The sequence below is a fragment of the Galleria mellonella genome, unplaced genomic scaffold, assembly GCF_026898425.1.
Source record: "Galleria mellonella isolate WM207_F2 unplaced genomic scaffold, CSIRO_AGI_GalMel_v1 utg28, whole genome shotgun sequence".
Lineage (NCBI taxonomy): Eukaryota > Metazoa > Arthropoda > Insecta > Lepidoptera > Pyralidae > Galleria > Galleria mellonella.
In genome coordinates this window covers 933904-959139 of record NW_026442064.1, presented here as the reverse complement: position 1 = coordinate 959139, position 25236 = coordinate 933904, and the positions used below count along the sequence as shown (strand labels likewise).

At 33.8% G+C, this 25236-nt stretch overlaps 1 protein-coding gene across 1 annotated transcript in view; it reads left to right on the top strand.

Annotated features, from left to right (window-relative positions):
• The window catches only part of LOC113517853 (dipeptidase 1-like), a 273938-nt gene that overhangs the window by 231939 nt on the left and 16763 nt on the right, over positions 1 to 25236 (top strand). The window contains exon 9 of the mRNA XM_052895408.1: positions 6113 to 6197. Coding sequence (XP_052751368.1) covers positions 6113 to 6197 — 85 coding nt within the window. The remainder of the gene's footprint in view (positions 1 to 6112; positions 6198 to 25236) is intronic.

The following is a 25236-nucleotide window of genomic DNA, read 5'->3' as shown; positions in this document are numbered from 1 at the left end:
TCTCTCTTTCTCCCTACCACGTTAAATTAATTTATTAAAAGCTATAGAGAAATATGCAAAGATACCACACTAACTAATAGACTACAATTTGTTTGTTTCTTTTATAAAATGTAAATTTTCTGGCAATTGGTTGAGCTGGCTTTATAATGACAAGAAGTAATAAATTCACTTTCTTATTTAAACAAAGAAGGCATAAATTACCATTCCAACCTATAAAACCTCAGTTACAAAGCAATCCAGATTTTAGAATATAAAATAAAAACAAATTTAAAAATATTATCTTTAACATTTATGCAAAAATACAGTCGAATACAAAAGCGAAAAATTTTATGAAAATTTAAACGTAAAACTTTACAAGGGGTAATTAAGTCAGTGTTATTTCTACAGCATGTAATTGTTTTGTTACATTATAATTAAATAAAAATAAAAAGTTATTTTTTTATGTGCAACTAAATCAAGTAAATACTCGTATATGTTGTAAACAGCGATCACAGACTTCACGCTGTTTTATGGCAACTTGGCTACATTCACTGGCGTGCACAAAAAGTACTGAACAACCAGGAGATTTATACAAACCTTGTGTCCCACACTTTGTTATCGAGCGAAACAAACTTGCTACGGAAGGATTCCTAGTACGTACCAGTTGGACAACTGATCCGACCAACTTGTTGGCCTTAGAGTTGCCACTGTGAACTCTAGAAAAATATAGTTGTCTTGTATGGAATGAATTTCCGAAACTGTCCGCTAGAGGCGCTGTTAACTTGTCTATCATTACTAATATTAGAAATGTGAACGTGAGTTTGTTTGTTGAATAGAATAGGCTACCTCTTTCTTTACCGTGGGTGTCGTAAGACGCGACTAAGGGAGGGCGATGGATGAGCAGCAGCGTCCCTCTTAAAACATGTCTAAAGCCTAACTGCAGTTGCCGATCCGCTTGCCAATTGTGGCAACTACTGGCAAAACCCCCAAGGAGGAGGCTTATGTTCAGCAGTGGACAGTTAAAGGCTGATATGATGATAATGATGGTAGGTTATATCTTAACTTGGCAGACAGGTGAAATTGCGGGATGTAACTATTTTTTTTTTATACAACTTAGAATGGCAAACAAGCTGACGGCCCACCTGATGGAAAGTGGTAACCGTCGCCTATAGACATGGGCAGTACCATGGACATAACAGAGTATACTGTTTCGCCCACGAGACCTCCCATGCGTTGCCATTCCTGAGGACTCAGGTGTTATTCCTCTGTACCCTGTAAATTCACGGCATATACCACCCTTCAAAGCGAAACACAGCCATGCAAACACAACTGCTTCACGGTTGAAACACGAATAGGACAGAGGTACCCAAGCAATCGACTTTTGTACAAAGTCTCCCACTGGTACAACCCATAAAGCTGTTCAATTTGTAAGAGACTTGCCCCGACTCATAAGTTGCGGGTTCAAGTCCGAAGTTTCGAATTTTTGCAAACGTACTATTATTATAATAAATACTGAGCACCATATTCCAATATATATTAAAATATGATTTTGCATTCCATTAAATAAGCCGGAATATTCATTAATATGGAATATTCATTAATATCAGTGTATGTATATCATATTTCGAGTAATTAAAACATATTTATACATTCATATTTTAATGTTAATAATACTTTTTAATAATTAACGTCCAATTGAGTTTATTAATGCAACTTAAAGTGGCGAACAGGCTGATGGCCCGTCAACCTCGCCTATGGACTGGACACGAATTTCTTTTATATTTATATTACATTTATTTTTTGTAATTTGCTATGTGACATAAAACAAAACATAAAAAAATTTAAACAGAACACATTGAATACATCCTATAATTACCATAGACATAACATCCTTCCTACCTTCGTTCCCGGTTCCAATTATTACCTCCTCCTTCCAGACCTAGACGTCTTTGTCTGAACCAGTCCAGGGTACTGAAGCTTCCCTGCTGTAAAACCCATTTTATGGGTAACTCATTTGCATATCGTGCTGTATAGCTGTGGAATAAACTTCCCGTGAATATTCAGAATAGCCCGTCTAGCAGTTCCTTCAAAAAAAGATTAAAATCATTTTATCTTTCCAATTTAATTTAAATATAAAAATGATTAGAAGACTGTCATCATTGTGTTCTCTTGTATTTGATATTTATATGTTGTATTTAACGTGTGTATGTATGTGTGTATATGTATGTGTATGTGTATATGTATATATATGTGTATGTGTATGTATGTATATATGTGAATGCATGTGTGTATATATATAATTATTTATAATTTATGTAAATATTTATTTAAATTTCTGTCTTGCACTACTACTGCCCACTCAATATTCCTAATGCCACTGCGTTAGGTTGACTGGAAGAAATCTCTTTTAGAGATAAGTTCGCTTTGCTAACATTGTTATTAACTTATTGTTGTTACTGTATGTTTTATATAAGTGCAATAAAGAATATATATAATGTGCGACAACAACATGAATGATGGGCGATATATATATAATTATGTCGCCCATCATACCCCTTGTTATATATATGTGATAATATATAATAATGCGGCTAAACTATTATATATTTATAAGGACGACGAGATAAATAAAATACATATTACGTTTTCAACATCCATTTTACTAAATTTTAATAGAATCGACAGAATGCATTATATTTTTAATAATAAAAAAGTATAAGTGGCCAGTACGTGCAATAATAAAAAGAGTTCATTCTTACATATTAAATTGAATCTGCAACATCCTCTACATCTACCTAAAAATATGTTGAAAATAAATACTAATGTGTTACAAGTTAAATATGTATCAGAAATATAGAAGATTACGCTAAAACTTCTAGTGGATAAAGTCTTTGATATGGTCGAATTTTAAATAACGCTGTTTTACAGATCGATCCACTTTATCTTTCTCAGTATATATTTCCTAGTGGCCACTTTACTTGTCTCTCCTCAGTTTCTATCAATACAATATTATCAATTTTTAAATTAGTTTCTTTTTCCTTCTCTTTTTGTAATTCATCTCTCCACCACAAATTCTTAACAGATTTCTGTCTGCACGTTTAACTGATATTTGCAGGAAGGCTTTGGCGATATCGGCTGATATTCCTACAGCACTCTTTCGAAAGCCCATTAATAAATGACGTAATTTATCTAAAAAGTTTAACCCCTTATTCAAGTATGAACTCAGTGATCGACCATTTTTATCATAAGCAAAAATACGTCGAACACTGGTCTTAATTTTGTGAATTAAACTTGCATCTTTAACTACTCCTCTATGCGGTAAATAATGAACCATCTGTCTAATTTATCTTCCGTACTTTGTCTATTATGCCCTTTTCTTTTCGACAACTTACTTTATAATATTCAAGAAACTTACCATAGGGCATTAAATTTGGTATTCGTGGACAGTCTCTTTTCAGCTATGCACTGAATAAAAGCTTTACATATTTTGGCGTAGTGCCCTGTTTTTATATTAGACAAGCTTTTTTCTTCTTAAGATGCTCTTTGTTTGTTCTAACGACATCTTCGACAATTTATAACATTCTGCACTAGCATGACCTTTGTCGCACCATATGCATGCAGGTTTCCAACTATCCGCTCACTGTTAACGTTGATGCTGTCGATTCAGTTGCAACCGTTTGCTCTGATGTGTTACCAAAGTTTTTCGCTATTTTAATTCGTTGCTCGCTTTCGACTTCTCGTTTTATGAACAGTAGTAAACTTCCCAATTCATCTTGTAACAATTGGCTTAATTCTTTCCCATGCCTTCAAAACGTCTAATGGTAAAGACGATTCTACCATTGGAAGAATAAATGCGGCATATTTATCTTGTGTTACACCCAAAGTCTCTAAGGCGCGCAACTGGGAGTTGAGTTGATCATAAAGGATTGATAAATTCATATTTTTGTCTTTATTTATTATTAATGTAAGTAGCTCTCTCACATAAACTTGAATCAATAATTCCTCACGTGCATATCTACGCTTCAAATCAGAAAGGCATTGTGTGTAGCTGGATTTATTTGGAGGAAAACTTTCAACAAAAGATCGTACTTCTGTTCCCGGCATCATAGATTGGACTAAGTATTGAAATTTATCCGCATCATTCATCTGTTTATCCTCATCTATTTTCTGGAACTGGCCCCAGAAGGGTAACCAACTACGTACACATCCGTCAAACTTCCTTAACTCCAGGACTGGTAATTTGTAATTCTTTGCTGTTTCAGATCCTGAAAAACCAACGCTTTCTTCTTTTGTTTTAGACAGAACATTCTCGACTCTTGTTTTCATTGTCAGCCATTTCTTATTGTAAGCTATTACTTCTTCATATTCTTTTTCTAGACCACTTTCGTAATAATATTTTTCAGATAACAACATTTCTATATCTCTATCAATATTCTAATATATATTTATAACTTTGAAGTACTAAATAATTCATTCGATCTCCGATATATTTAGTTCATCTTTATCTAACAAATTTTCTAAAATATTAGAGATCTTATAACTTTGCTGCCGCCCGTCGACACCGTTTCTTAGCATCCATCCTGAGGGTATAATTGTTGAAAACTGTGATAACTGCGATGCAAATGCGGCTAAACTATTATATATTTATAAGGACGACGAGAACAATAAAAATACATATTACGTTTTCAACATCCATTTTTACTAAATTTGAATAGAATCAACAGAATGCATTATATTTTTAATAATAAAAAAATATAAGTGGCCAGTACGTGCAATAATAAAAAGAGTTCATTCTTAAATATTAAATTGAATCTGCAACACCCCTGTCCTATTGCTAGAGACTAATTGTACAGATTTCATTGTTTGTTGAGTTGTACAGATTTATAGAAACTGAAAGTCAATTAACTGTTTAGTTTAAGACTCAGCTTCTGAGTTAGGTATTCATGATAAAAAAAATTCTCAGTTTTTTTTTTTATGCAACTTAAAATGGCAACCAAGCTGACGTGAGCTGTACCATGGACATAACAGAGTATACTGTTTCGTCCATGATACTCCCCATTCGTTGCCATTCCTGAGGACTCAGGTGTTATTCCTCTGTACCCTGTAAATTCACGCCATATCCCACCCTTCAAACCGAAACACAGCCATGCAAACACAACTGCTTTGCGGTATAAACACGAATGGGGCAGAGGTGCCCAAGTAAACGACCTTTGTACAAAGTCTCCCTCTGATAAGTCTAAAAAGTAAGTAAATTTTAGCTTTCCTAGTCTAGAAAGCTGAAATTTAGAACTAAACTTTGCATTATAACGTGAACATCTGCTAAGAGAGATTTTTTGAAAATTTAAACTTTAAGTGGAGACACGAGTCGTGAATATAAATATTCACTTAACAGTACTACCACAAAATCCTTAGGAATATTATAAATGTGAAAGTGAGTTTGTTTGTTACCTTATAGCGGCTTAACGGCTTAACCATTCACTATGAAATGTGGTACACACGTACTAGAAGCGATGGAGAAGAATACGGCCTACTTTTTATCCCGGTCAATGTATGTATATATATATATATATATATATATATATATATATATATATATATATATATATATATATATATATATATATATATATATATCATCATGTTACCCGTTGACTATCCACTGAATAAACATAGGCCACCAGGGGGGAAGGGATTATTAATAATGCGGACTACCAGTCCCATTGCTACCAATATACCCTGTCAGGACGACCTCCACGTGGCTCCCCCTAGAAACTATCGTGTTGCATTCCAGGTGTATTCATTACAATGGGCTAACTGACCTGTCGTTTCATCATCGCCTATCAGCCCTCACTGGTACCCCGCCAGTGTATACCGATAGCATTACATTATCGTTCATTAAAAAAACATAGGCCTTCCTCATAAAGAGGTGTTTCCAGTAGTTACCATGCTTAGCAGATGGATTGGCAACCACAGTTAGACTTTGAAAATGTTTTAATACCTTGACATTAAATTCCCTCAGTCGCCTCTTACGACAATTACAGTAAAGAAGAGGGTGGACTATGTCGGGACCACACTGCAATACTGTACATATATAGTAAATTACATTTATTAAAATTTTATTTCTGTTCAACAGAAAGAAAATGGCGGCATCATCATGGTGAACTTCTTTCCCGACTTCGTGAAATGTGCTCCGAACGCTACCCTGTCAGACGTCGCCGGTAATGTATTTGGTTTTATTTATTTCTCATAATTTCTATTATTGACGAATATAGGGGCTTCTTTTTTTACTATGAAGGTATTAAACAAACATACAGCCCTTCTGATTCACTGATGATGAATGGTGAAAGTGTATGTAGCAAGAGAAGTACGTAAACAGAGGAAAGGATTCTAGACCTATAGCACTCAGTTCCCTCTGCTTACTTCACAAGGTATTGTTATGGCACACGCACAAAAGAAAATTATGCTTGGCTTTATGTATTTTTTTTTTATCATTTATGTTATTTCGTTTTTATGTACATATATGTTATAATTTGCGTGCTGTAAGTAATGCAAATAAATTATCTATCTATCTATTTGGCATAAAGATATGTAAATATGATTAATGTAGTTTTTTGCAATAGTTAATTATAAAATTTTCCGTTATTTACACTTATATTAAATTAACGATTAGATCTTAACGAGACGCGATTATAGATACTTACATATCTGTTTTTTATTGCCGGCATTTCGACGTGGATTGTACCACGTCTTGGTTACGATAGGGCTGAAGTGAACGGCGTCTTCTGGCAGCCCGCGCAGTCAATTCGGACATCCCCACGTTATCACTATTGTTGTCTGTATCCACCGTTTTAATATGTAATGGTTATTTAAATGACAATTGAACCATAATTATATTTTTCGCTTTTTTTTATATATAATGTAAATATTTGTATGCCTACATTGCTTAAAGCATTTAAGCTTATGTCAAAATAGTACCACGTGGCTTAAAATTATTATTGGACTGTTTAATGCAATCTATATATAAAAATTAATGTCACTTTTCGTTGTATTTTTATAACTCAAGAACGGTCTCACCTATCCGAACCAAATGTTTAGGCTTTGTTCGTACTATTTAGTAGATGGTTTATGTGAAGTTTGCACAAAATCGGTCGAGCGGTTCATATTCATTTATCACATTTTTTGTAACAAATGAATTCAATAAATGGCGGATCATTTTGTAAATGGGGATTTTTGTGTCAAATTCAAACGTTTTTTAAGATGGGGATTTTTTTTAATGGATGATAATGAAATGACCCCGCCTACGCTATCGGTATACGCTGGCGGGGCACCAGTGAGGAATGACTGATGATGATGAAAAGGTAGGTCAGTTACGCCCATCGTGACGAATTCAACGATAAATTAGACACGATGGTTTCCAGGGGAAACCGCGTGGAGGTCGACCTGATAGAATATATTGATAGCAATGGGAACTAACCTCCCAATTACTAACAATCCCTTCCCCCCTAAGATAGGGATTGTGCTGTTAAATTGAAACTTTTTTCAATGTTGACAGTACAAGCGTGTTGTTATGTCATTCATGCGGTCATTTCATTTTGGACGTGTTTCGATTAAAGCAAATTGTCAGAGATATTGATGTTAAAATATTTTTTTTTTATTATTTCATTTTATACGTAGCGAAGCACGTACCGGGACGCTAGTTTTTTTTTATAAGTTTTAATATTGTACGTTACGGGCGTACAATATTAAAAACGCTATCAACCTGTAATTATCACAGTAGAAAATTCATTCATTCATTCATTCAAAATAAACTCATTTCATTTCATAGGTATTATATATAGGTACTATTTACTTGTTAAGTTGAGTTATGTTGAGTTCCAGTCATTAATTTTAAATGATTTTTTTTTAGTTTCATATTTCGGTTCAATTTCATAAAGAGTAGTAAGAATTACCAGAGGAAGACTTTGTACAAAAGTCGTTTGCTTGGGTACCTCTGTCCCATTCGAATTTCAAACGTAAGTTGTGTTTGCATGGCTGTGTTTCGGTTTGAAGGGTGGGATATGGCAGTGAATTTACAGGGTACAGAGGAATAACGCCTGAGTCCTCAGGAATGGCAACGCATGGGGGGTATCATGGGCGAAACAGTATACTCTGTTATGTTCATGGTACTGCTCATGTGTATAGGCGGCGGTTACCACTTTCCGTCAGGTGGGCCGTCAGCTTGTTTGCCATTCTATGTCGTATAAAAAAAAATATCTCCCAATGTTTATGTGTGTGTACAAAAGTGCTTCAATGTATATATATATATATATATATATATATATATATATATATATATATATATATATATATATATATATATATATATATATATATTAGTCATATATATTATAAGTAGTATGTATATTTTTTATATTTTTCACACACATCTGTCGTCATCATACGCTTCCTGTTTTTACCCAACGGTTAGCTGGTAGAGAATGCCATATGGCATTAAGCTCGCCACTTGTACAAAGTTTTATTGTGCAATAAAGAATAAGTAAATAAATGTATTACTACATAGTCATTAACTTTAAAGCGAGAATATAATTGGACTGTTACCTTAAGTAACAGATTAGAAGTTTAAAATTCAACCCTTGTCCAAGTAACATTGCGGTGAAGTCAACCCACGTAAGTAGGGTTACATTCTATCCCAATTTCTCCGGATATGTCGCAACGTAACTTTCAATAAATAAACTTTCGGGTTTCCTGTTTTGAACTTTGAATTTGGAATTTGTCTGAATTTTAAATTTCTTTTGAAGAAATAAAAAATAAATTAAAAAAATTTGTATGCATTTTATTTATTTATTTGTTTTTCTTTTTATACCACAAAGGTGTCAAACAAGCATACAACCCGTCTGATGGTAAACGGTCACTGTAGCCTATGGACGCCTGCAACACTAGGTGTGTCACGTGCGCGTTGCCGACCCTGAAAAAAAACTTAATATAACTTTTTAAATATCTTTTTTTTTTGTTTGTTTGTTTTGTATAATTTGTACCGGTGACGTGGTTGTGTCAATGTTATTTATAATTTAACTTAATTAATAGATATAATGGTCGGCTCCACATCTAGGCAATATTTGCATATTTATATACTTTCTTTCTTTATATAGCAATCTGTAGTGAACGTTGTTGGTAGTACTATTAATCACATTTAAATGTAATTTTATTATAATTATATATTGTATTACTGTTGGTAACTTTAATAAAATAAAAAAATAACCCTTTTTGAAGAACCATATATTTAATTTTATTTGAAAAAAAAAAACATTACAATTAACAGAAAAAATCATCATCATCATCAACACATCAGCTTTTAACTGTCCACTGCATAATAAGTCTCACCCTTGAGGAGTTTTGCCAATAGTTGCCACGCTTAGCAGGCGGATTGGCAACCACAGTTAAGCTTTAGAGATGTTTTAAGAGGGACGCTGCTCATCTCTCGCGCTTAGTTTTAGTATATAACATAATAAATAGAATCCATTGAAGATTAACTATTACATACAAAGGAGCCAATTTTAGATATACAGCAATAGAAAAAAAGTACTAAGATGTGAATATTATCACATGGAATTCTTCACGGTATCATCCAATCAGCTTTCCACACATTGCAATCGAATTACTAAATATGTTTATCAGTATCGGAGAATAATTTATTGTGATTGGTATAAACGCGAAAAAACAAATGTGTGTTCAGCATATTTTGTCTTCATAAAAGGTACACTAAATAGTGGTAATTACATACATACATACATATCTGTCACGCATGTCTCCCATTAGGGTAGGCAGAAACAGTGGAACGCCAAATGCTTCGATTCAAACAAACCTCTTTCGCTTCTTCCACATTTAAATAGTTTAATCAGTGGTAATTTAAATAGTTTAATCACTGGTAATTTTAATAGTTTAATCTGGGATATCGGAAAATAATATTATTAAAAAGAAAGCAATTTTTTTTTTATACAACTTAGAATGGCAAACAAGCTGACTACCCACCTGATGGAAAATGGTAACCGTCGCCTATAGACATGAGCAGTACCATGCACATAACAGAGTATACTGTTTCGCCCATGACACCCCGCATGCGTTGCCATTCCTGAGGACTCGGGTGTTATTTCTCTGTACTCTGTAAATTCACGCCATATCTCGCCCTTCAAACCCAAACACAGACATGCAAACACAACTGCTTCACGGTTGAAACACGAATGGTACAGAGGTACCCAAGCAAACGACTTTTGTACAAAGTCTCCCTCTGGTAATTTATGTGATTTCCTCCTTTCCACTTTGGTGTTGCTGGAAGAGAACTCTTTTAGAGTTCAGCTCGCCTTTGTATATTTACTTACTTCTATATTATGATATGATGTATTATCAATGTGTACAATATAGTATAAAAAAAAACAAACATTGAAAACTTTTTCTTAAGGTTTTCAATCTTAAACAAACGTTTAAGGTTCTTTCTCAACTTCTTCTTTTTAAGTCGGTTGAAAAGGTTTGATTTGATTACATTTCATTATATATATATATATATATATATATATATATATATATATATATATATATATATATATATATATATATATATAATTATTATTATATATTATTAATGAATAATCACAGAAATCGATAACGATTTGAAATATTTAATCAATTAATCATTTTTGTACTACTATTAAACATCAACAAGTCCGATGATCATGGTACAGTTATGGGTGTCGTAAGAGACAACTAAGGACGCTTCTGTCTATCCCTCGACCTAATTAATGACAACAGAAGACAGAAGCGTCCCTCTTAAAACATGAAAACCTATCTGCGATTGCTTTTACTACGATTTCCTTGAAGATAAATGTAATAAATTTCCATAATATTATAATTTTTTACTATAAATGTGACATTGTTGATTTTTTTTTTACATAATTTGTTTTTTCTTATGTAATTGCAAATTTGTATACCTCGATATATGGGGTTGATCATAGAGAACTTATCTTGTTTTACCATCCATTGTTACCTTTGTATCACAAGTTAAATAAGTAAATAAAAATAAAATAATCTGCGGTTGCCAACCCGCCTGCCAAGCGTGGCAACTACTGGCAAAACTCCACTTCTGGGAAAGGCTTATGTTTAGCAGTGGACAGTTAATAGCTGAAATAACAATAATAGTAAAAAAAACTACTATTCAAAAATGCTTAAATCTAAGCTTACTTGAATAAATACATTTCTCTCTTTCCATAGTCAAGTTAATACTCGTAAGTTGTTTGTTTGTATTTTTGTCAAGATCTATTTGAAACAAACTATAATATATGGTACTTATAGTGTACCCCTGCGTTTCCGCTAAATAAACATGACATTTATTTGTACAAATGTCCTTTTTTTGTCAGATTAAATGGTAATCCTATACTCGAGTGACTGTGAGTACGTGTAACCACTGCGTTTCCACTTAGAGGTTTTGTGGTCAGAACGACACTTCACTGCCCCGTGGGAATACGCCCCGCCTCTGTGTAGTATAAAGAGGGAATTTTACTTTAAACCCTCAAAAAAGCCGAATACGAAAATGGGAACAAATGAGTTCATTTGTTTTTCTAACCGACTTCCAAAAAAAACGAGTGAAATTAGTTACTAGTTTCTCTCGTATCCGTTGTACTTAAAAAGGTTATAAACAAAATATTAAACAATAAAGAAACGACTTTGGTAATAAATACACAAACACGCACACTCAGACATGCACACACACACGCTCGCACACAAGCGCACGCACGCATACACACGCACACATGCACGCATGCACGCACGCACGCACGCACTCGCACTGTCACAAACACGCACCAGTACACCCATACAGTAAATATTTAAATGTAGAACGAATAACCGCGTGTTGTGTAAATTTTATACCGGAACGAACATTTGTTTGCGCCGCACAAATAAACGGGATAAATGTCATCGACACAAAATCCATATGAGACCAACACCAACCTATAGTATATATATATATATATATATATATATATATATATATATATATATATATATATATATATGTGTGTGTTTTGTGAAATGTATAAATGAGGTATCATTATGATAGAAATAAATAAATAAATATATTTTATAATATTTATACAATATTAAAAACTGTTAAACCAATGTAAACAGGATACAATTAATATTTGTATAGCACGGTAATTGAACCAGCAACCGTCAGGGGACGAAGCAGTGCATGAAACTGCTTCAGCGTCAGTATTCATCGAATGACTCCTTCCCTCTTGTAATTCCGTGAAAAAGTTTCAATCAGCAGCTCCGAGTCAGAAGTAATTACCAATTATTATTCCTTTTCAAAATGAAATAGCGATTTCAATTTCAAATTTGCAATTGCATTCAAGACTTACAGTCAAAGACGTAAATGTCAAAATGACGTGGCGTAATTTATTCGGGAATAAATTACCCAGTCGTTATCGGTGTGGAATTTGTTCTCCCTGCTTTCATTCTTGCTTCAACACCCGGAGGCGAGTGTTAATTTAGACTATATTATTTGGTGCATCCTGTTTTTTTTATACAACTTAGAATGCTAACGGTACACTTGATGGAAAGTGGTAACCGTAGCCTATAGACATGAGCAGTACCATGGACATAATAGAATACTCTATTTGAGTGAGAGAGTGCTAGTGCTCACGGGAAAGGAAGGGGTGGCCTATTATATGCCGGGACCACACAGACAATTAACTAATAATTTATGTTACTTGTATTTTTATTGATAATAAAAAAAAACTATTAACTGCTGTTAATTTAATCTTGATACGCCATCTAAAATTGTTGTATTTTATGAAATTTCCTACTTCTGAAATCCACGCGTGCGATTTCATGGGCAAAAAGATAGTATGAAATAAATTACAAAATTTGACGGGGCGGGCACGATAAAATTGGATTTTACAGTCAGAAATCCGAAAACAAAGATTTGAACTCTAATTATTTATGACCCTTTGCTCTAAAGTCCCCTGACAGATTATCGGATTTGGGCGAGGTGAAAGGCAAAAGGGACAAAGCAGTAAATTTTCTCAGATCCGTCAAATATTTGGAAAAGCATCCCCTTCTTAGCCGCCCTGTCTCTTTAGCTGACTTTTATATTATGAATATTGTTTTTTTTTATTTTTTTTTTATTTAACGCTTTTTATAGAAATTGTGTACTTCCGCTTCCCTGACATCTATATAATTACACTTTTGAAGGGAATAAATGAAACTGTATTTCTAAAAGGAAAAGAGTGCTGTGGATAGCAAAAAGAAGTGTCGAAATCGATTCAGAACCGGCAATGTAATCGAAGACCTCGACTAGGGAAAGAGGTATAAAAAATAATGGCCGATAACAGTGCTGGTAGATTAGAGACTTTGAATGAAAGACGTCTAGTTTCATACTTCTGTCTTTAAGCTACACAGACATTCAAAAAAACGTTGCCAGATTTTTCACAGTTTTCAATAAAACAATTTCTATTCTCGAAATTTTTGGAAAAATCAAATTCTATGAGAAATTTTCGGTTAAAAAAAGAAATGGTCCTAAAAAAATGTGGTGGTATTTATTTTTGAAAATTTTAGTTAATAGTTTTAATACTTGTAAGTACATATATAAGGTACATATTTTATTTCATGCAATAGCAAATTGTTTTTATACAGTTGATGTCTTTTTAGCCGGTTGAAATGAAAAACGCGCCATGCCACGGTTCAAATCACACATCACTTGCAAATTGTTAATAATAATAATAATAAATATTTATTTGCGTTAAACATGGTATACAGTGATGTTATAATTATATTTAAGAGTGCACATGTTTTTTTTTTTACAACACATGGGGCAAACGAGCATGCGGCTCACCTGATGGTAAGTGACTACCGCCGCCCATGATCACTCACAACACCAGCGGCATTGCAGGTGTGCTGCCGGCCTTTTAAAAAGGAATATACTCTTTTCTTGAAGGTTATGTTGTCGTATCGGTTCGGAAATACTGCTGCTGGAAGTCGATTCCAAAGAATGGTTGTGCGTGGAAGAAAAGCTTGCTAAAGTCTTGCTAAAGTCTTGCTAAAGTCTTGCTAAAGTCATACATAGCATGCAAATTAAGTTTCCTATTATCAATCATTGTTAGATATATAAACATTTTTGTTAATACCAAATGTCAAAAACGTCTACCAAGGAAATCTTTTATATCATAAAAATTCTGTTCCTTTAGCCAGTTATTATAATCTTTTTCCAAATAAAGTGACATTCAAATCTTTAAATTCATTTGGAATTTTATTATAATTTTTTTTTATCAAATTGACAGAAATATTGTATACCTAAATAATCAAACTGACTTTATTTTTATATGATTAATATAATATTTCAAATTGTTGTTCATTTATTCGATATAAATTGGTATTAATATGAGTATATGTATATGGCATTAGCTAGCTACCAATAAAATTTTGCTACACCCAAACAGGATTCAAGTACTTACTTTACATGAGAACATTTAGCAAGTATATATCATCGTCATCTTAGCCTTTAACTGTTCACGCCTGAATAAGCCTCCCCATAGGGGGGGTTTGCGAGTAGTTGCCACGCTTGGCAGGCGAATTAGCAACCGCAGTTAGGCTTTACAGATGTTTTAAGAGGGACGCTGCTGTCCATCCCTAGCCCTCTATATTATGTACATAAATGCATTGTAATGAATAAATAAATAAATATTATTTACAGTAAAATATATGACTATATCTACACACATTAGAAAGAGAAAGACAAAGAAAGGTAGAAACAGAATGAATTGCATTTTTTTCGTCGTTCATTTTGGCAAAACGTAGTTGAAAACGATACAACTTTGAGATAAGGTAAAAATCTCAAAAATCTTGTCGATTTGCAAAAAAAATATTAGCGATGGGGTAAAAATAAAAATTTGCATCTGGTAACCCTGCTACAGGGTTAAAGGTTGGAGTATTTGTTTTAAACGAAATTATAGGGTCGAAGACATATCTTAGTTCTCGGGAATGATAAACATCACACCCATATAGCAGTGCATTACATACATATATACATATCTGTCACGCCTGTCTCCCATTAGGGTAGGCAGAAACAATGGAACGCCAAATGCTTTGATTCAAACAAACCTCTTTCGTTTCCTCCACATTCATCAATCTTTTCATACACGCTCGCCGGTTACGGGTACTTTTAGTTTGGTCCTTCTTCAGCACGTCGTCTATTTGGTCGATATATTTTATTTATTTATTTATTTATTCATTAGTAAACTGGTAAACCCCCCCAAGGGGGAGGCTTATGTTCAGCAGTGGACAGTTAAAGGCTGATATGATTATGTAATTATATCTATATATCCATATGTGTATATATACAATTAAATATATTATAATATAATTAGCTAAATATAAAAAAAAAAACTACAGATAAAGCAGCCTTCCGCTGAAACGATTACATGGCTGACTTAATGCTAAAAGCGTTCTCTCCCAGTCAACCATAGGGAAGTGTCAGAATACTCGAATACGGTACTAGTAATTATTGATATATATACATACTAAAATTACATATATAAACGAATAAATATATACTTATACATATATAACATATACACGAAATTGAAAATAATATAAAATACTTACTGCTCGGATAAAGTAAAAAAGTGAGCGTGAACGTTTTTTTGAAAGACAGTTTAGTCGGTAGTCTTTTGGTATCAGGAAGCGCGTTCCAGAGCCGTGAAGAATGTAGGAGAAAAGAATTTGACACATGTCTGTCTAGGGTGGCACCTATCGACATCTCTATTCATTCATACTCGAAAAATCTCTTTAGTATTTTTTTTTTCTTTTATCTATCCTCTCAAACAGTGCATTCTGTTCGTGTAAGATCTGAGTGACGATTTCAACTTTCCAACAGGTGGGCCATCAGCCTATTTACCATTTTATGGTGCGGTGAAAATTCTATACTACTTGTAAGTTTATCTGTTTATATGTATGTTACTATATGTGGTAAGTTAGTGCAAACTAAGCATGCGAAGTTCTCGCCCCAAACGAGCAATACCTAATTAACATTTTGCTGGATCTTAATTAGTTTTCATTCCCAGTTTAGTGACTTGTTTACTGCGTATCACTTCTGTTACATGTGTGCGAATAACTTACAACTAACTTAAGTTACTGTAAGATGGATAACTGACTACTATACTAGTTTAATTAAACTTCAACATTTTTTTAACAACTCTTTAATGAAATTGGCCATGCAAGAATGACCACTTGTTTAGGATTATATATTTTTTTCCTTGCACAAAAAACAGTGTGGCCGACTTGACTAGACTCAAGATCTACTGTTTACTGACGAAACCCTATACGATTTACCAATTACATACTTCTTGAAATCTCAAATGAAACAACGTAGTTCAGTACACAATTATGTAGTGCTGTAGGTATTTTATTAAGAGGGACAACATAAAACTGAAAATAATTCTTAGTAACTACTTATTTATATTAGCGTGAGCATTGCGTCTAAGTATCTTTCGCTAGATTTTTTTTTTTAATGGATGATAATGGAATGGCAACCCTGCCTGCGCTATCTGTATACACCGGCGGGGCAACAGTGAGGGACGATAGGTGAGAATGAAGCAGGTCAGTTAGCCCATCCTGACAAATTCAACAACGAATCAATCACGATGGTTTCCAGGGGGAACCGCGTGGAGGTCGACCTAATAGGGTTCATTGCTAGCAATGAGGTTGCTAATCCCCGTTACTAACAATCTCTTCTCCCCCCTCTTTCGCTAGATTAGCAAAATATTATATTTATTGTCTTGCCACCGATAAACCTGTTCTGTTATTCTATCACTTTCGTTTAAACTAATTTCTCAATTTGAAAGACAGTAAGAAAAGACTCTAATAGTTAAAAACAGGTTTATAAGACGTTTCAATTTCAATCAGTAAGGGGGTTTGTCTACAACTTTGTGTCCCTAGCTAAAAATAATATAAGTCAAATTGTGTTCTTTCTCATTTTTAAGCTGTTGCAATTAAGCAATGATTTCTCTTTCTAATGCTGTAAGAAACTTGAAGATATCTTTATAAACGACAATGTTACAAAGCTTATAGCTTATAGCTTAAGCTACAGTTATCTAAATGTTTCTTTACAAAAACAGAATTCCAATTAGTATGACAATGTTTTATGAAAAATAGTACTAAAACCAACAATTCACTTAGTCTCAAATATTATATATATTTTTCTTTTAATATTCTTATATTATTTTATTTTTATTGTATTTAACCCTTCTTTGCATAATGATAAAAATTTCCATCATAACATTGAATGTCCAAAGCTTATATAAAATAACAAGTTCCCTTTAAGTTGATCGTGTCTCGATACTTTTTTTTTTTTATACAACTTAAAATGGCAAACGAGACAGATAGACATGAGCAGTACCATGGACATAACAGAGTATACTGTTTCGTCCATGATACCCCCCTTGCGTTGCCATTCCTGAGGACTCAGGTGTTATTCCTCTGTACCTCCTCTCTATTTTCCTTTAATTTTGAACATGAATTATATCACATTGATTTATTTCACCAATAAAAAAAAATCATGCAAAGAGGGGTAAAAGAATCAAGTAACAACTATTTTATTATATCTGAATATTAAATTAATTAAACGTTAAAAGTTATTATATCCTTCTAAACCAAATTGTTTCTCTTCAATATTACAAGTACATGAAAATAGTCGACAATCAAATTGGAACAATTTTCACAGAATAACTGCAATACTTTGAACTGGGTTAATTGGGTACAATTATTTCTAAAACTAGTATATATATATATATACTTGTGGACCTGGCATAGAATAGGCCACTCCTTCCTTTCCCGTGGGTGTCGTAAGAGACGACTAAGGCGAGAGATTAGCAGCAGCGCCCCTCTTAAAACATCTCCAAAGCCTAACTGCGATTGACAATCCGCCTGCCAAGCTTGGCAACTATTGGCAATACCCCCCCCCCCTCTCCGAAGGAGATGCTCATGTCCTCATCATCTGTTTGTATGTATATAAACTAATAACGCCATATGAAAAAATCACAATTTTTTTATTAAAAGCAGTTATTAACATTTTCAAAAAAAACACATTACAATAACGCTAAATAAATAAATAAAGTAGATTTTTCGCTCTCTCCTGTAAAGTAGCGATTTTAAATCGTTACATTTCTCGTAAGGTTCCCCGCTAGAGGCGCAGAACTGTAATGGAGAGACATGAATTTGAAACGTGAGTTCGTGTACAAAACATACGAGTGGAAATGAATATACGACTATAAAATTGATTCGCAAATAAAAATGGCAGCTTCTATCAACATAAATTTAATATGGAACTAACACAGAAATACATCCTGTCGATCGCCAAATTATTTACTTTAATATTTTTTTAATACCACAAATGTGACAAACAAGCCTACAGCCCGTCCGATGGTAAACGATCACTGTAGCCTATGGTCGTTTGCTACACTAGAAGTGTCACGTGTGCATTGCCGATCCTGAATATACCTTAATATATCCTTTTTGAAGAAAATCAAAAGAAATCCAAAATCTTTTTCGTTTTTACGCAACTTAGAATAATAAACACGCTGACAGTCCATCTGATGGGAAACGGCAACCGTCGCCTATAGACATCTATCAACAATTTGTAATATAATCAAGTAATTTCTAATTGGGTACCTCTGTCCCATTCGTATTTCTACCGTGAAGCAGTTGTGTTTCGGTTTGAAGGGTGAGATATCGCAGTGAATTTACAGGGTACAAAGGAATAACACCTGAGTCCTCAGGAAAGACAACGCATGGGGAGTATCATGGGCGAAAAAGTATACTCTGTTATGTCCATGGTACTGCTTATATCTATAGGCAACGGTTACCACTTTCCATCAGGTGGGCCATTAGCTTTTTTGCCATTCTACGTTACATTAAAACCGTAACAAAGTTTCAAAAGATATAGACGATTTGATAATCTTTCTCAGTTGATATGTGAGTGCCACAGTATGGATCATTAAACTCTTCGATACCTCTAAATGTCTCCAACTAGTTTCAAATTCCAAGTTAAATCGTGTCAGGGCCCTGAAGTTTTGAACTTGGTAATCTGCATCACGTGGAGCCGATAATTTCGTATTGCGACAGATTTCAGTCTGTCTATTGTATTATCTTTGACCAAAAGTTTGGTGTCGACTCACTTAGTTCGGAATACTGTGTTTAGCTGCAGTCCTATTGAGAGTTTAACCCTTAACACTTAACAGCTTCCAAAACGGAGAAACTAACTTGATTTCATCTTATCGTCCCTTACAAATATAATAGAATATAAAATATTTATTGTCAGAAAAACACAATTAGAACAGAAAATAATAATCAAGTAATTTCTAATTGGGTACCTCTGTCCCATTCGTATTTCTACCGTGAAACAGTTGTGTTTCGGTTTGAAGGGTGAGATATCGCAGTGAAATTACAGGGTACAGAGGAATAACACCTGAGTCTTCAGGAATGGCAACGTATCATTGGCGAAACAGTATACTCTGTTATGTCCATGGTACTGCTCATGTCTATATGTCTGCCATTCTAAGTTGTATAAAAAAAAATGTTATAAATCTATTATCTCACGGTATTGTTCATGTCTATTGGTGACAGTGTCCACTTTCCACCAGCTCGGTCGTCAATTTAATTGAAATTCTGAATTGTAAGAAAAATTTTGTTAAACCGTCGAAGTGGAGTAGGCATTGAATGTTTCAAAAATAATTCAGGCAACCGGAATTCCCGAAGTTGGAGTTGGATCCAGCGCTTCGTGCTGGCGGAAACTTCATATAATGCTGTATTGCGTATATTTTAATTAAAATTTGTCGCAGACACTAGTTTTAATAGTATTAATGACTTTGCAATTATGACTGTTAAAGCTCGTTGAAATGATACGAATGTATTTATTTATTTATTTATTTATTTATTCATTAGTACAAATATGTGTACATGGCGGACTTAATGCTAAAAGCATTCTCTCACAGTCAACCATAGGGAAGTGTCAGAATACTCGAATGCGGTACTAGTAATTATTGATATACATACATACTGAAATTACATATATAAACGAATAAATGTATATGAATTACAAATATACTTACACATATATGACATATACTATATTATACACGAATTTGGGAATAATATAAAGCACTTATTGCTCGGATAAAGATAAAAAGTGAGCGTGAACGCTTTTTTTGAAAGACGCTTTTTTTGAAAGAAGGTTTTTAATAATAATCTTATATATAAAATTCTCGTGTCGCGGTGTTTGTTACCAAACTCCTCCGAAACGGCTTTACCGATATTTATGAAATTTAATGTGCATATTGGGTAGGTCTGCGAATCGGCCAATATCTATTTTTCATACCCGTCAATAATAAGAGTGACCCACCGCAAAAATTTTTTTTTAAATTTTTTGACAAAAATTTTTTATTTTTATTTTGTTATATGTTAATTTAGCATTGAAAAATACATACAACTTTAAATTTTCATCGTTTTACGATCAACCCCTTTATTTTAATCGCGATTTTTATATTTCGCAATAAGTGGTAAAACAACGTTTACGGGGTCAACTAGTATATATATAATAAATAGATTTATTTCCTCTTCACAATTCATTACAGTGAAATACAATGAGACATGCTTGTATTAATCAAATTATAAATATAATTGTGTGAGACTGGTGCCTGAGATAGGTATAAGAATACCTGTATTACAGCTCACCAGGGCCTCACTCCGCAGGGTTACTTACTAAGTACTTGTAATATAATGAGTGAATTCAATGTAATAAATATAATTTATAGGAAGAGATTATTAATTATAATTTAATCTGGAAGTTGTGTGTGTGTGCGTGTATGTGCGTGCGTGTGTGTGTGCGCGCGCGTGTGTGTGCGTGCGAGTATGTATGCGTGTATGTATGTGTCTGTAGATGCATGCGTGTCTCTCACTGTGTGATGAAATGGATGATAATAGATTTTTTTTTTTATTAATGGGTGATTATGGAATGGTAACCCTGTCTGCGCTACTGGTATACGCTGGCGGGGCACCAGTGAGAAATGATAGATGAGGATGAAAGCAGATCAGTTGGCTCATCGTGATGAATTCAAAAAGAATTAACTAAGATGGTTGCCAAGGAGAACCGCGTGGAGGTCAACCTGATTGGGTATATTGCTAGCAATGGGGTTATCTGATACTCATTAGAAACAATTACCCACCAATATTTACTATTATGCTTTATTATATTAATATATGCCTGTGTTTAATGGACTACACTGACGGGGCACCAGTTAGAGATGATAGGTGAAGATGAAAGGACAGCCCAGTTAGCCCATCGCGATGAATCAACCTGGATATGAGCACGACGGTTTCCAAGGACCGCGTGCTGGTTGACCTGACAGGGTGTATTGTCAGCATTGGGGCTACTTTTCCCCATTACTAACACTCCCCTCTCCCCCCAATTATTATGGTATTCATCGAAACCTATGTAATTGCTTGTATCTATAATAAGTTTACTATTGTGTTTTTTTATTTGTGCTTTTTTATTTTCATTCTTTTATCTCTTTTGCTGTGTATTATGTGTATGTATTTTTTTTTATTGTAATTTGTGTGCTGTAAGTAATATAAATAAATTATCTATCTATCTATCTATCTATTGTAATCTTTTGGAGGAAACAATAAAGAGTATCTATCTATCTACTTCAAAAATAACTGTATGAAAATAGATAATGTAATTAAATTAAGTCCTGTATTACGACAATATAGAGTTAAAGGCATTCCGCCGATAATCGTTGTGGCTAACATAACACTCGATTTGACTAAAGTATTCGAGCACAGCGGGGCTGGGGGCGATCCAACGCCGTGTCTCGGATTAATTAGGTTCGTTAAGGGAGGGTTTAGATAAGTTTGTTAACCTTAACTGTCGAGTTGTCGAATGTTAAAATTTTCACTCGTAATTTTTTTTGTCGCGTTACATTTTTGTAAGCCTATTAAGTACAGCGACATCAGAAAGTTTATATATCTATATATAAATTGGTTCCTTTAAAATAAGTTTAAAATCACATTATATATATATATATATATATATATATATATATATATATACATATTATACATATATATATATATACATATATATATATATATATATATATATATATATATATATATATATATATATATATATATATATATATATATATATACTAAGGGAGGGCGAAGGATGGGTAGCAGCGCCCCTCTTAAAACATCTCTAAAGCCCGACTGCAGTTGCCAATCCGCCTGCCAAATGTGGCAACTGTTGGCAAAAACCCTCATGTTGTGACTTATGTTCATGTTCGGCAGTGGACATAAATAAAATGTTATACGGCCGTATAACCCTACCAAATTCAGATACAACCTGCTTACATACTTTCTACATAAACCGTGTCGAATATATAATCTAGTAATGTAAAATTTGTCATTGACAAATAATTGATATATCAAACATTTTCTATACACTAGCCTGCTATGAATTGAGAAAAATGTCAACTGATCGTGTATCTTTCGTCCTCTTTTTATTAATTATATTTGCATAAGAATAAAGGAGGCAACCATATGATTTACAGTTTTTATTTTATCATTCCTTTTATGTAATTCCTTGTTCTTAGAGCTGTTCACGTATCACTTGAGAGGAGAGAACACATTCGAAATTCAAATCCAGCGCGCATAATTCTTTTTTTAAAGGACAGCGTTTACTTTCAGAATAATATCATGCTTATTTCGTTAAAGAAAGACTGAGAAATGGGCTTAGGACCGTTTTTTATGGCAATATGGTAATCTATGGGGGAAATCTATGTCCAGCAGTGAACAAATAATGGCAGATATGACGATAATGGTTATTTCATTAAAAATTATTTTATATATAATATAAATTAAAGATTAAGATTGTAAATTATAAATGTATGTATATAGCTATGTTAAAATGTATATGACGCGTTATGTATATTACTTGTAATACCTTAAGGTTGGTCCCTTTTACATATTAAATAGGATTTGTAAAGGATTTACTATATGTACCTACGCAATTTGATACAAGCGGCCTGGTTTAGAAATAGACTAGGCTTATACAAATTTACATGCGCTGAATACGAAATCAAAGTTTACGCAAAAGGACTTCAAATGATATATATTTATTATACTTATACGAACGTTTTTCCACAACAAAGCATTCGAAAGAATTAAATAAGGCTCGGGTATTATCAATTGTGTGACAAGAATTATATAGAAAAAATATTATGAAAAAAATTAATCATTAAAACTCAGTAAAAAAAACTCCATAAGATTATTCAATCCAAATTGTTATAAAAATACGAAGGGATTTCTTACACTCTGATAGAATTTCTTACAAACTTTATATCTTTTTTTTTTATAAATGCACGTGAGGAGAACGATTCGAAACTGGTCACGTGTACAAATATATATATCTCTTGTCATATATATCTCTTTTTTTTTTTACAACACAGGGGGCAAACGAGCATGCGGCTCACCTGATGGTAAGTGACTACCGCCGCCCATGATCACCCACAACACCAGCGGCATTGCAGGTGTGCTGCCGGCCTTTTAAAAAGGAATATGCTCTTTTCTTGAAGGTTACGTTGTCGTATCTCACATTATGATCAGTAAAACAAAATACTATTTGTACTTGTTAAACATAATATTGAAACAATGAAATTTCACTGTCAAATAATAACACAAATAGTTTTTGTACAGAAACAAATTCCATACAGAATTTTATGCGAATTCCAAATGTCAATTATTCCAATTGGTAACAGAATTCGTCATAGTCGTAGAATACTGACGGATCTCTATATGTAATCTTTGTCAGATCCGTCAGTATTCTACGACTATGACGATACCTATATCGTTATAGTCGTAGAATACTGACAGATCTATATATGTAATCTTTGTCAGATCCGTCAGTATTCTACGACTATGATGAAGTGTTTTGAAGGTTAAAAATGATCATAAAAAGTTATAAAATCTAGGTAATGTACAATCAAAATCATCATGTCAGACTTTAACTGTCCACTGCTGATAATAAGCCTCCCCTAGGGAGTTTTGCCAGTAGTTGCCATGCTTGGCAGGCGAGTTGGCAACCGCAGTTAATCCCTCAGAGATGTTTTAAGAGGGACGCTGCTGCCCATCCCTCTATCATAAAGCAACTTTAGTCGCCTCATACGACACGTTGGTTGCTTAATGAAAAAAAGATTGTTGCTAAATGAAATAAGAAAGGGAGGGGTGGCCTATTCTATGCCGGGACCACACGGCAACCTGGTTATATTTTCATTAAGTTATATTAAAGAAAATTAGATATCTAATAATTAAATAATTATACAATATGTTTGCAGACTCTGAAACAGGTGGGTATATAATGTTTAATTGTAAATTTAAATGCCAAATAAATATTTTTCTATTCAATTTTCTATTTTAAAGGAAACCCAATAGAATTTTAACTATTACATCCGCTGTAACCGTATAGAGACCGCGTACGTTTTGCAACTTTGTTCGCAGCGACTACGTTTTATTTCCAAAAAAGCACCGACTACAATCGTGGAAAAACCAGTTATGAATGAATGAATGAATGAGTCAACGCCTTACTGTCCGACTTGACCCACTGAAACTGCAACATCTCTGCGCATCTTCTACCGAATTTATCATGGGGAGTGTTCTGAGGAATTGTTCAGATTGATACCTGCTGCTGATTTTCATCACCCTACAAACCCGCCATAAACAAAAGTTTCATCCCAATCATCTGGACGAGTGGCGGTCTTCCACCGTGCGTTTTTCAAGGCACTTTCTTCCACGCATAACCATTCTTTGGAATTAATTTCCAGCAGCAGTATTTCCGAACCGATACGACAACATAACCGTCAAGAAAAAAGTATATTCCTTTTTAAAAGGCCGGCAGCACACCTGCAATGCCGCTGGTGTTGTGGGTGATCATGGGCGGCGGTAGTCACTTACCATCAGGTGAGCCGCATGCTCGTTTGCCCCCTGTGTTGTAAAAAAAAATGAATGAATGTAAACTCTTTATTGTTCCCTTCAAGAAATGATACAGATTATAAAGATGAACAATTTGTACATAAATAAAATTAATAATTATTTATTATTATTATTATTTCAGCCGGTAACTGTCCACTGCTGGACATACCACACCTTCCCCAT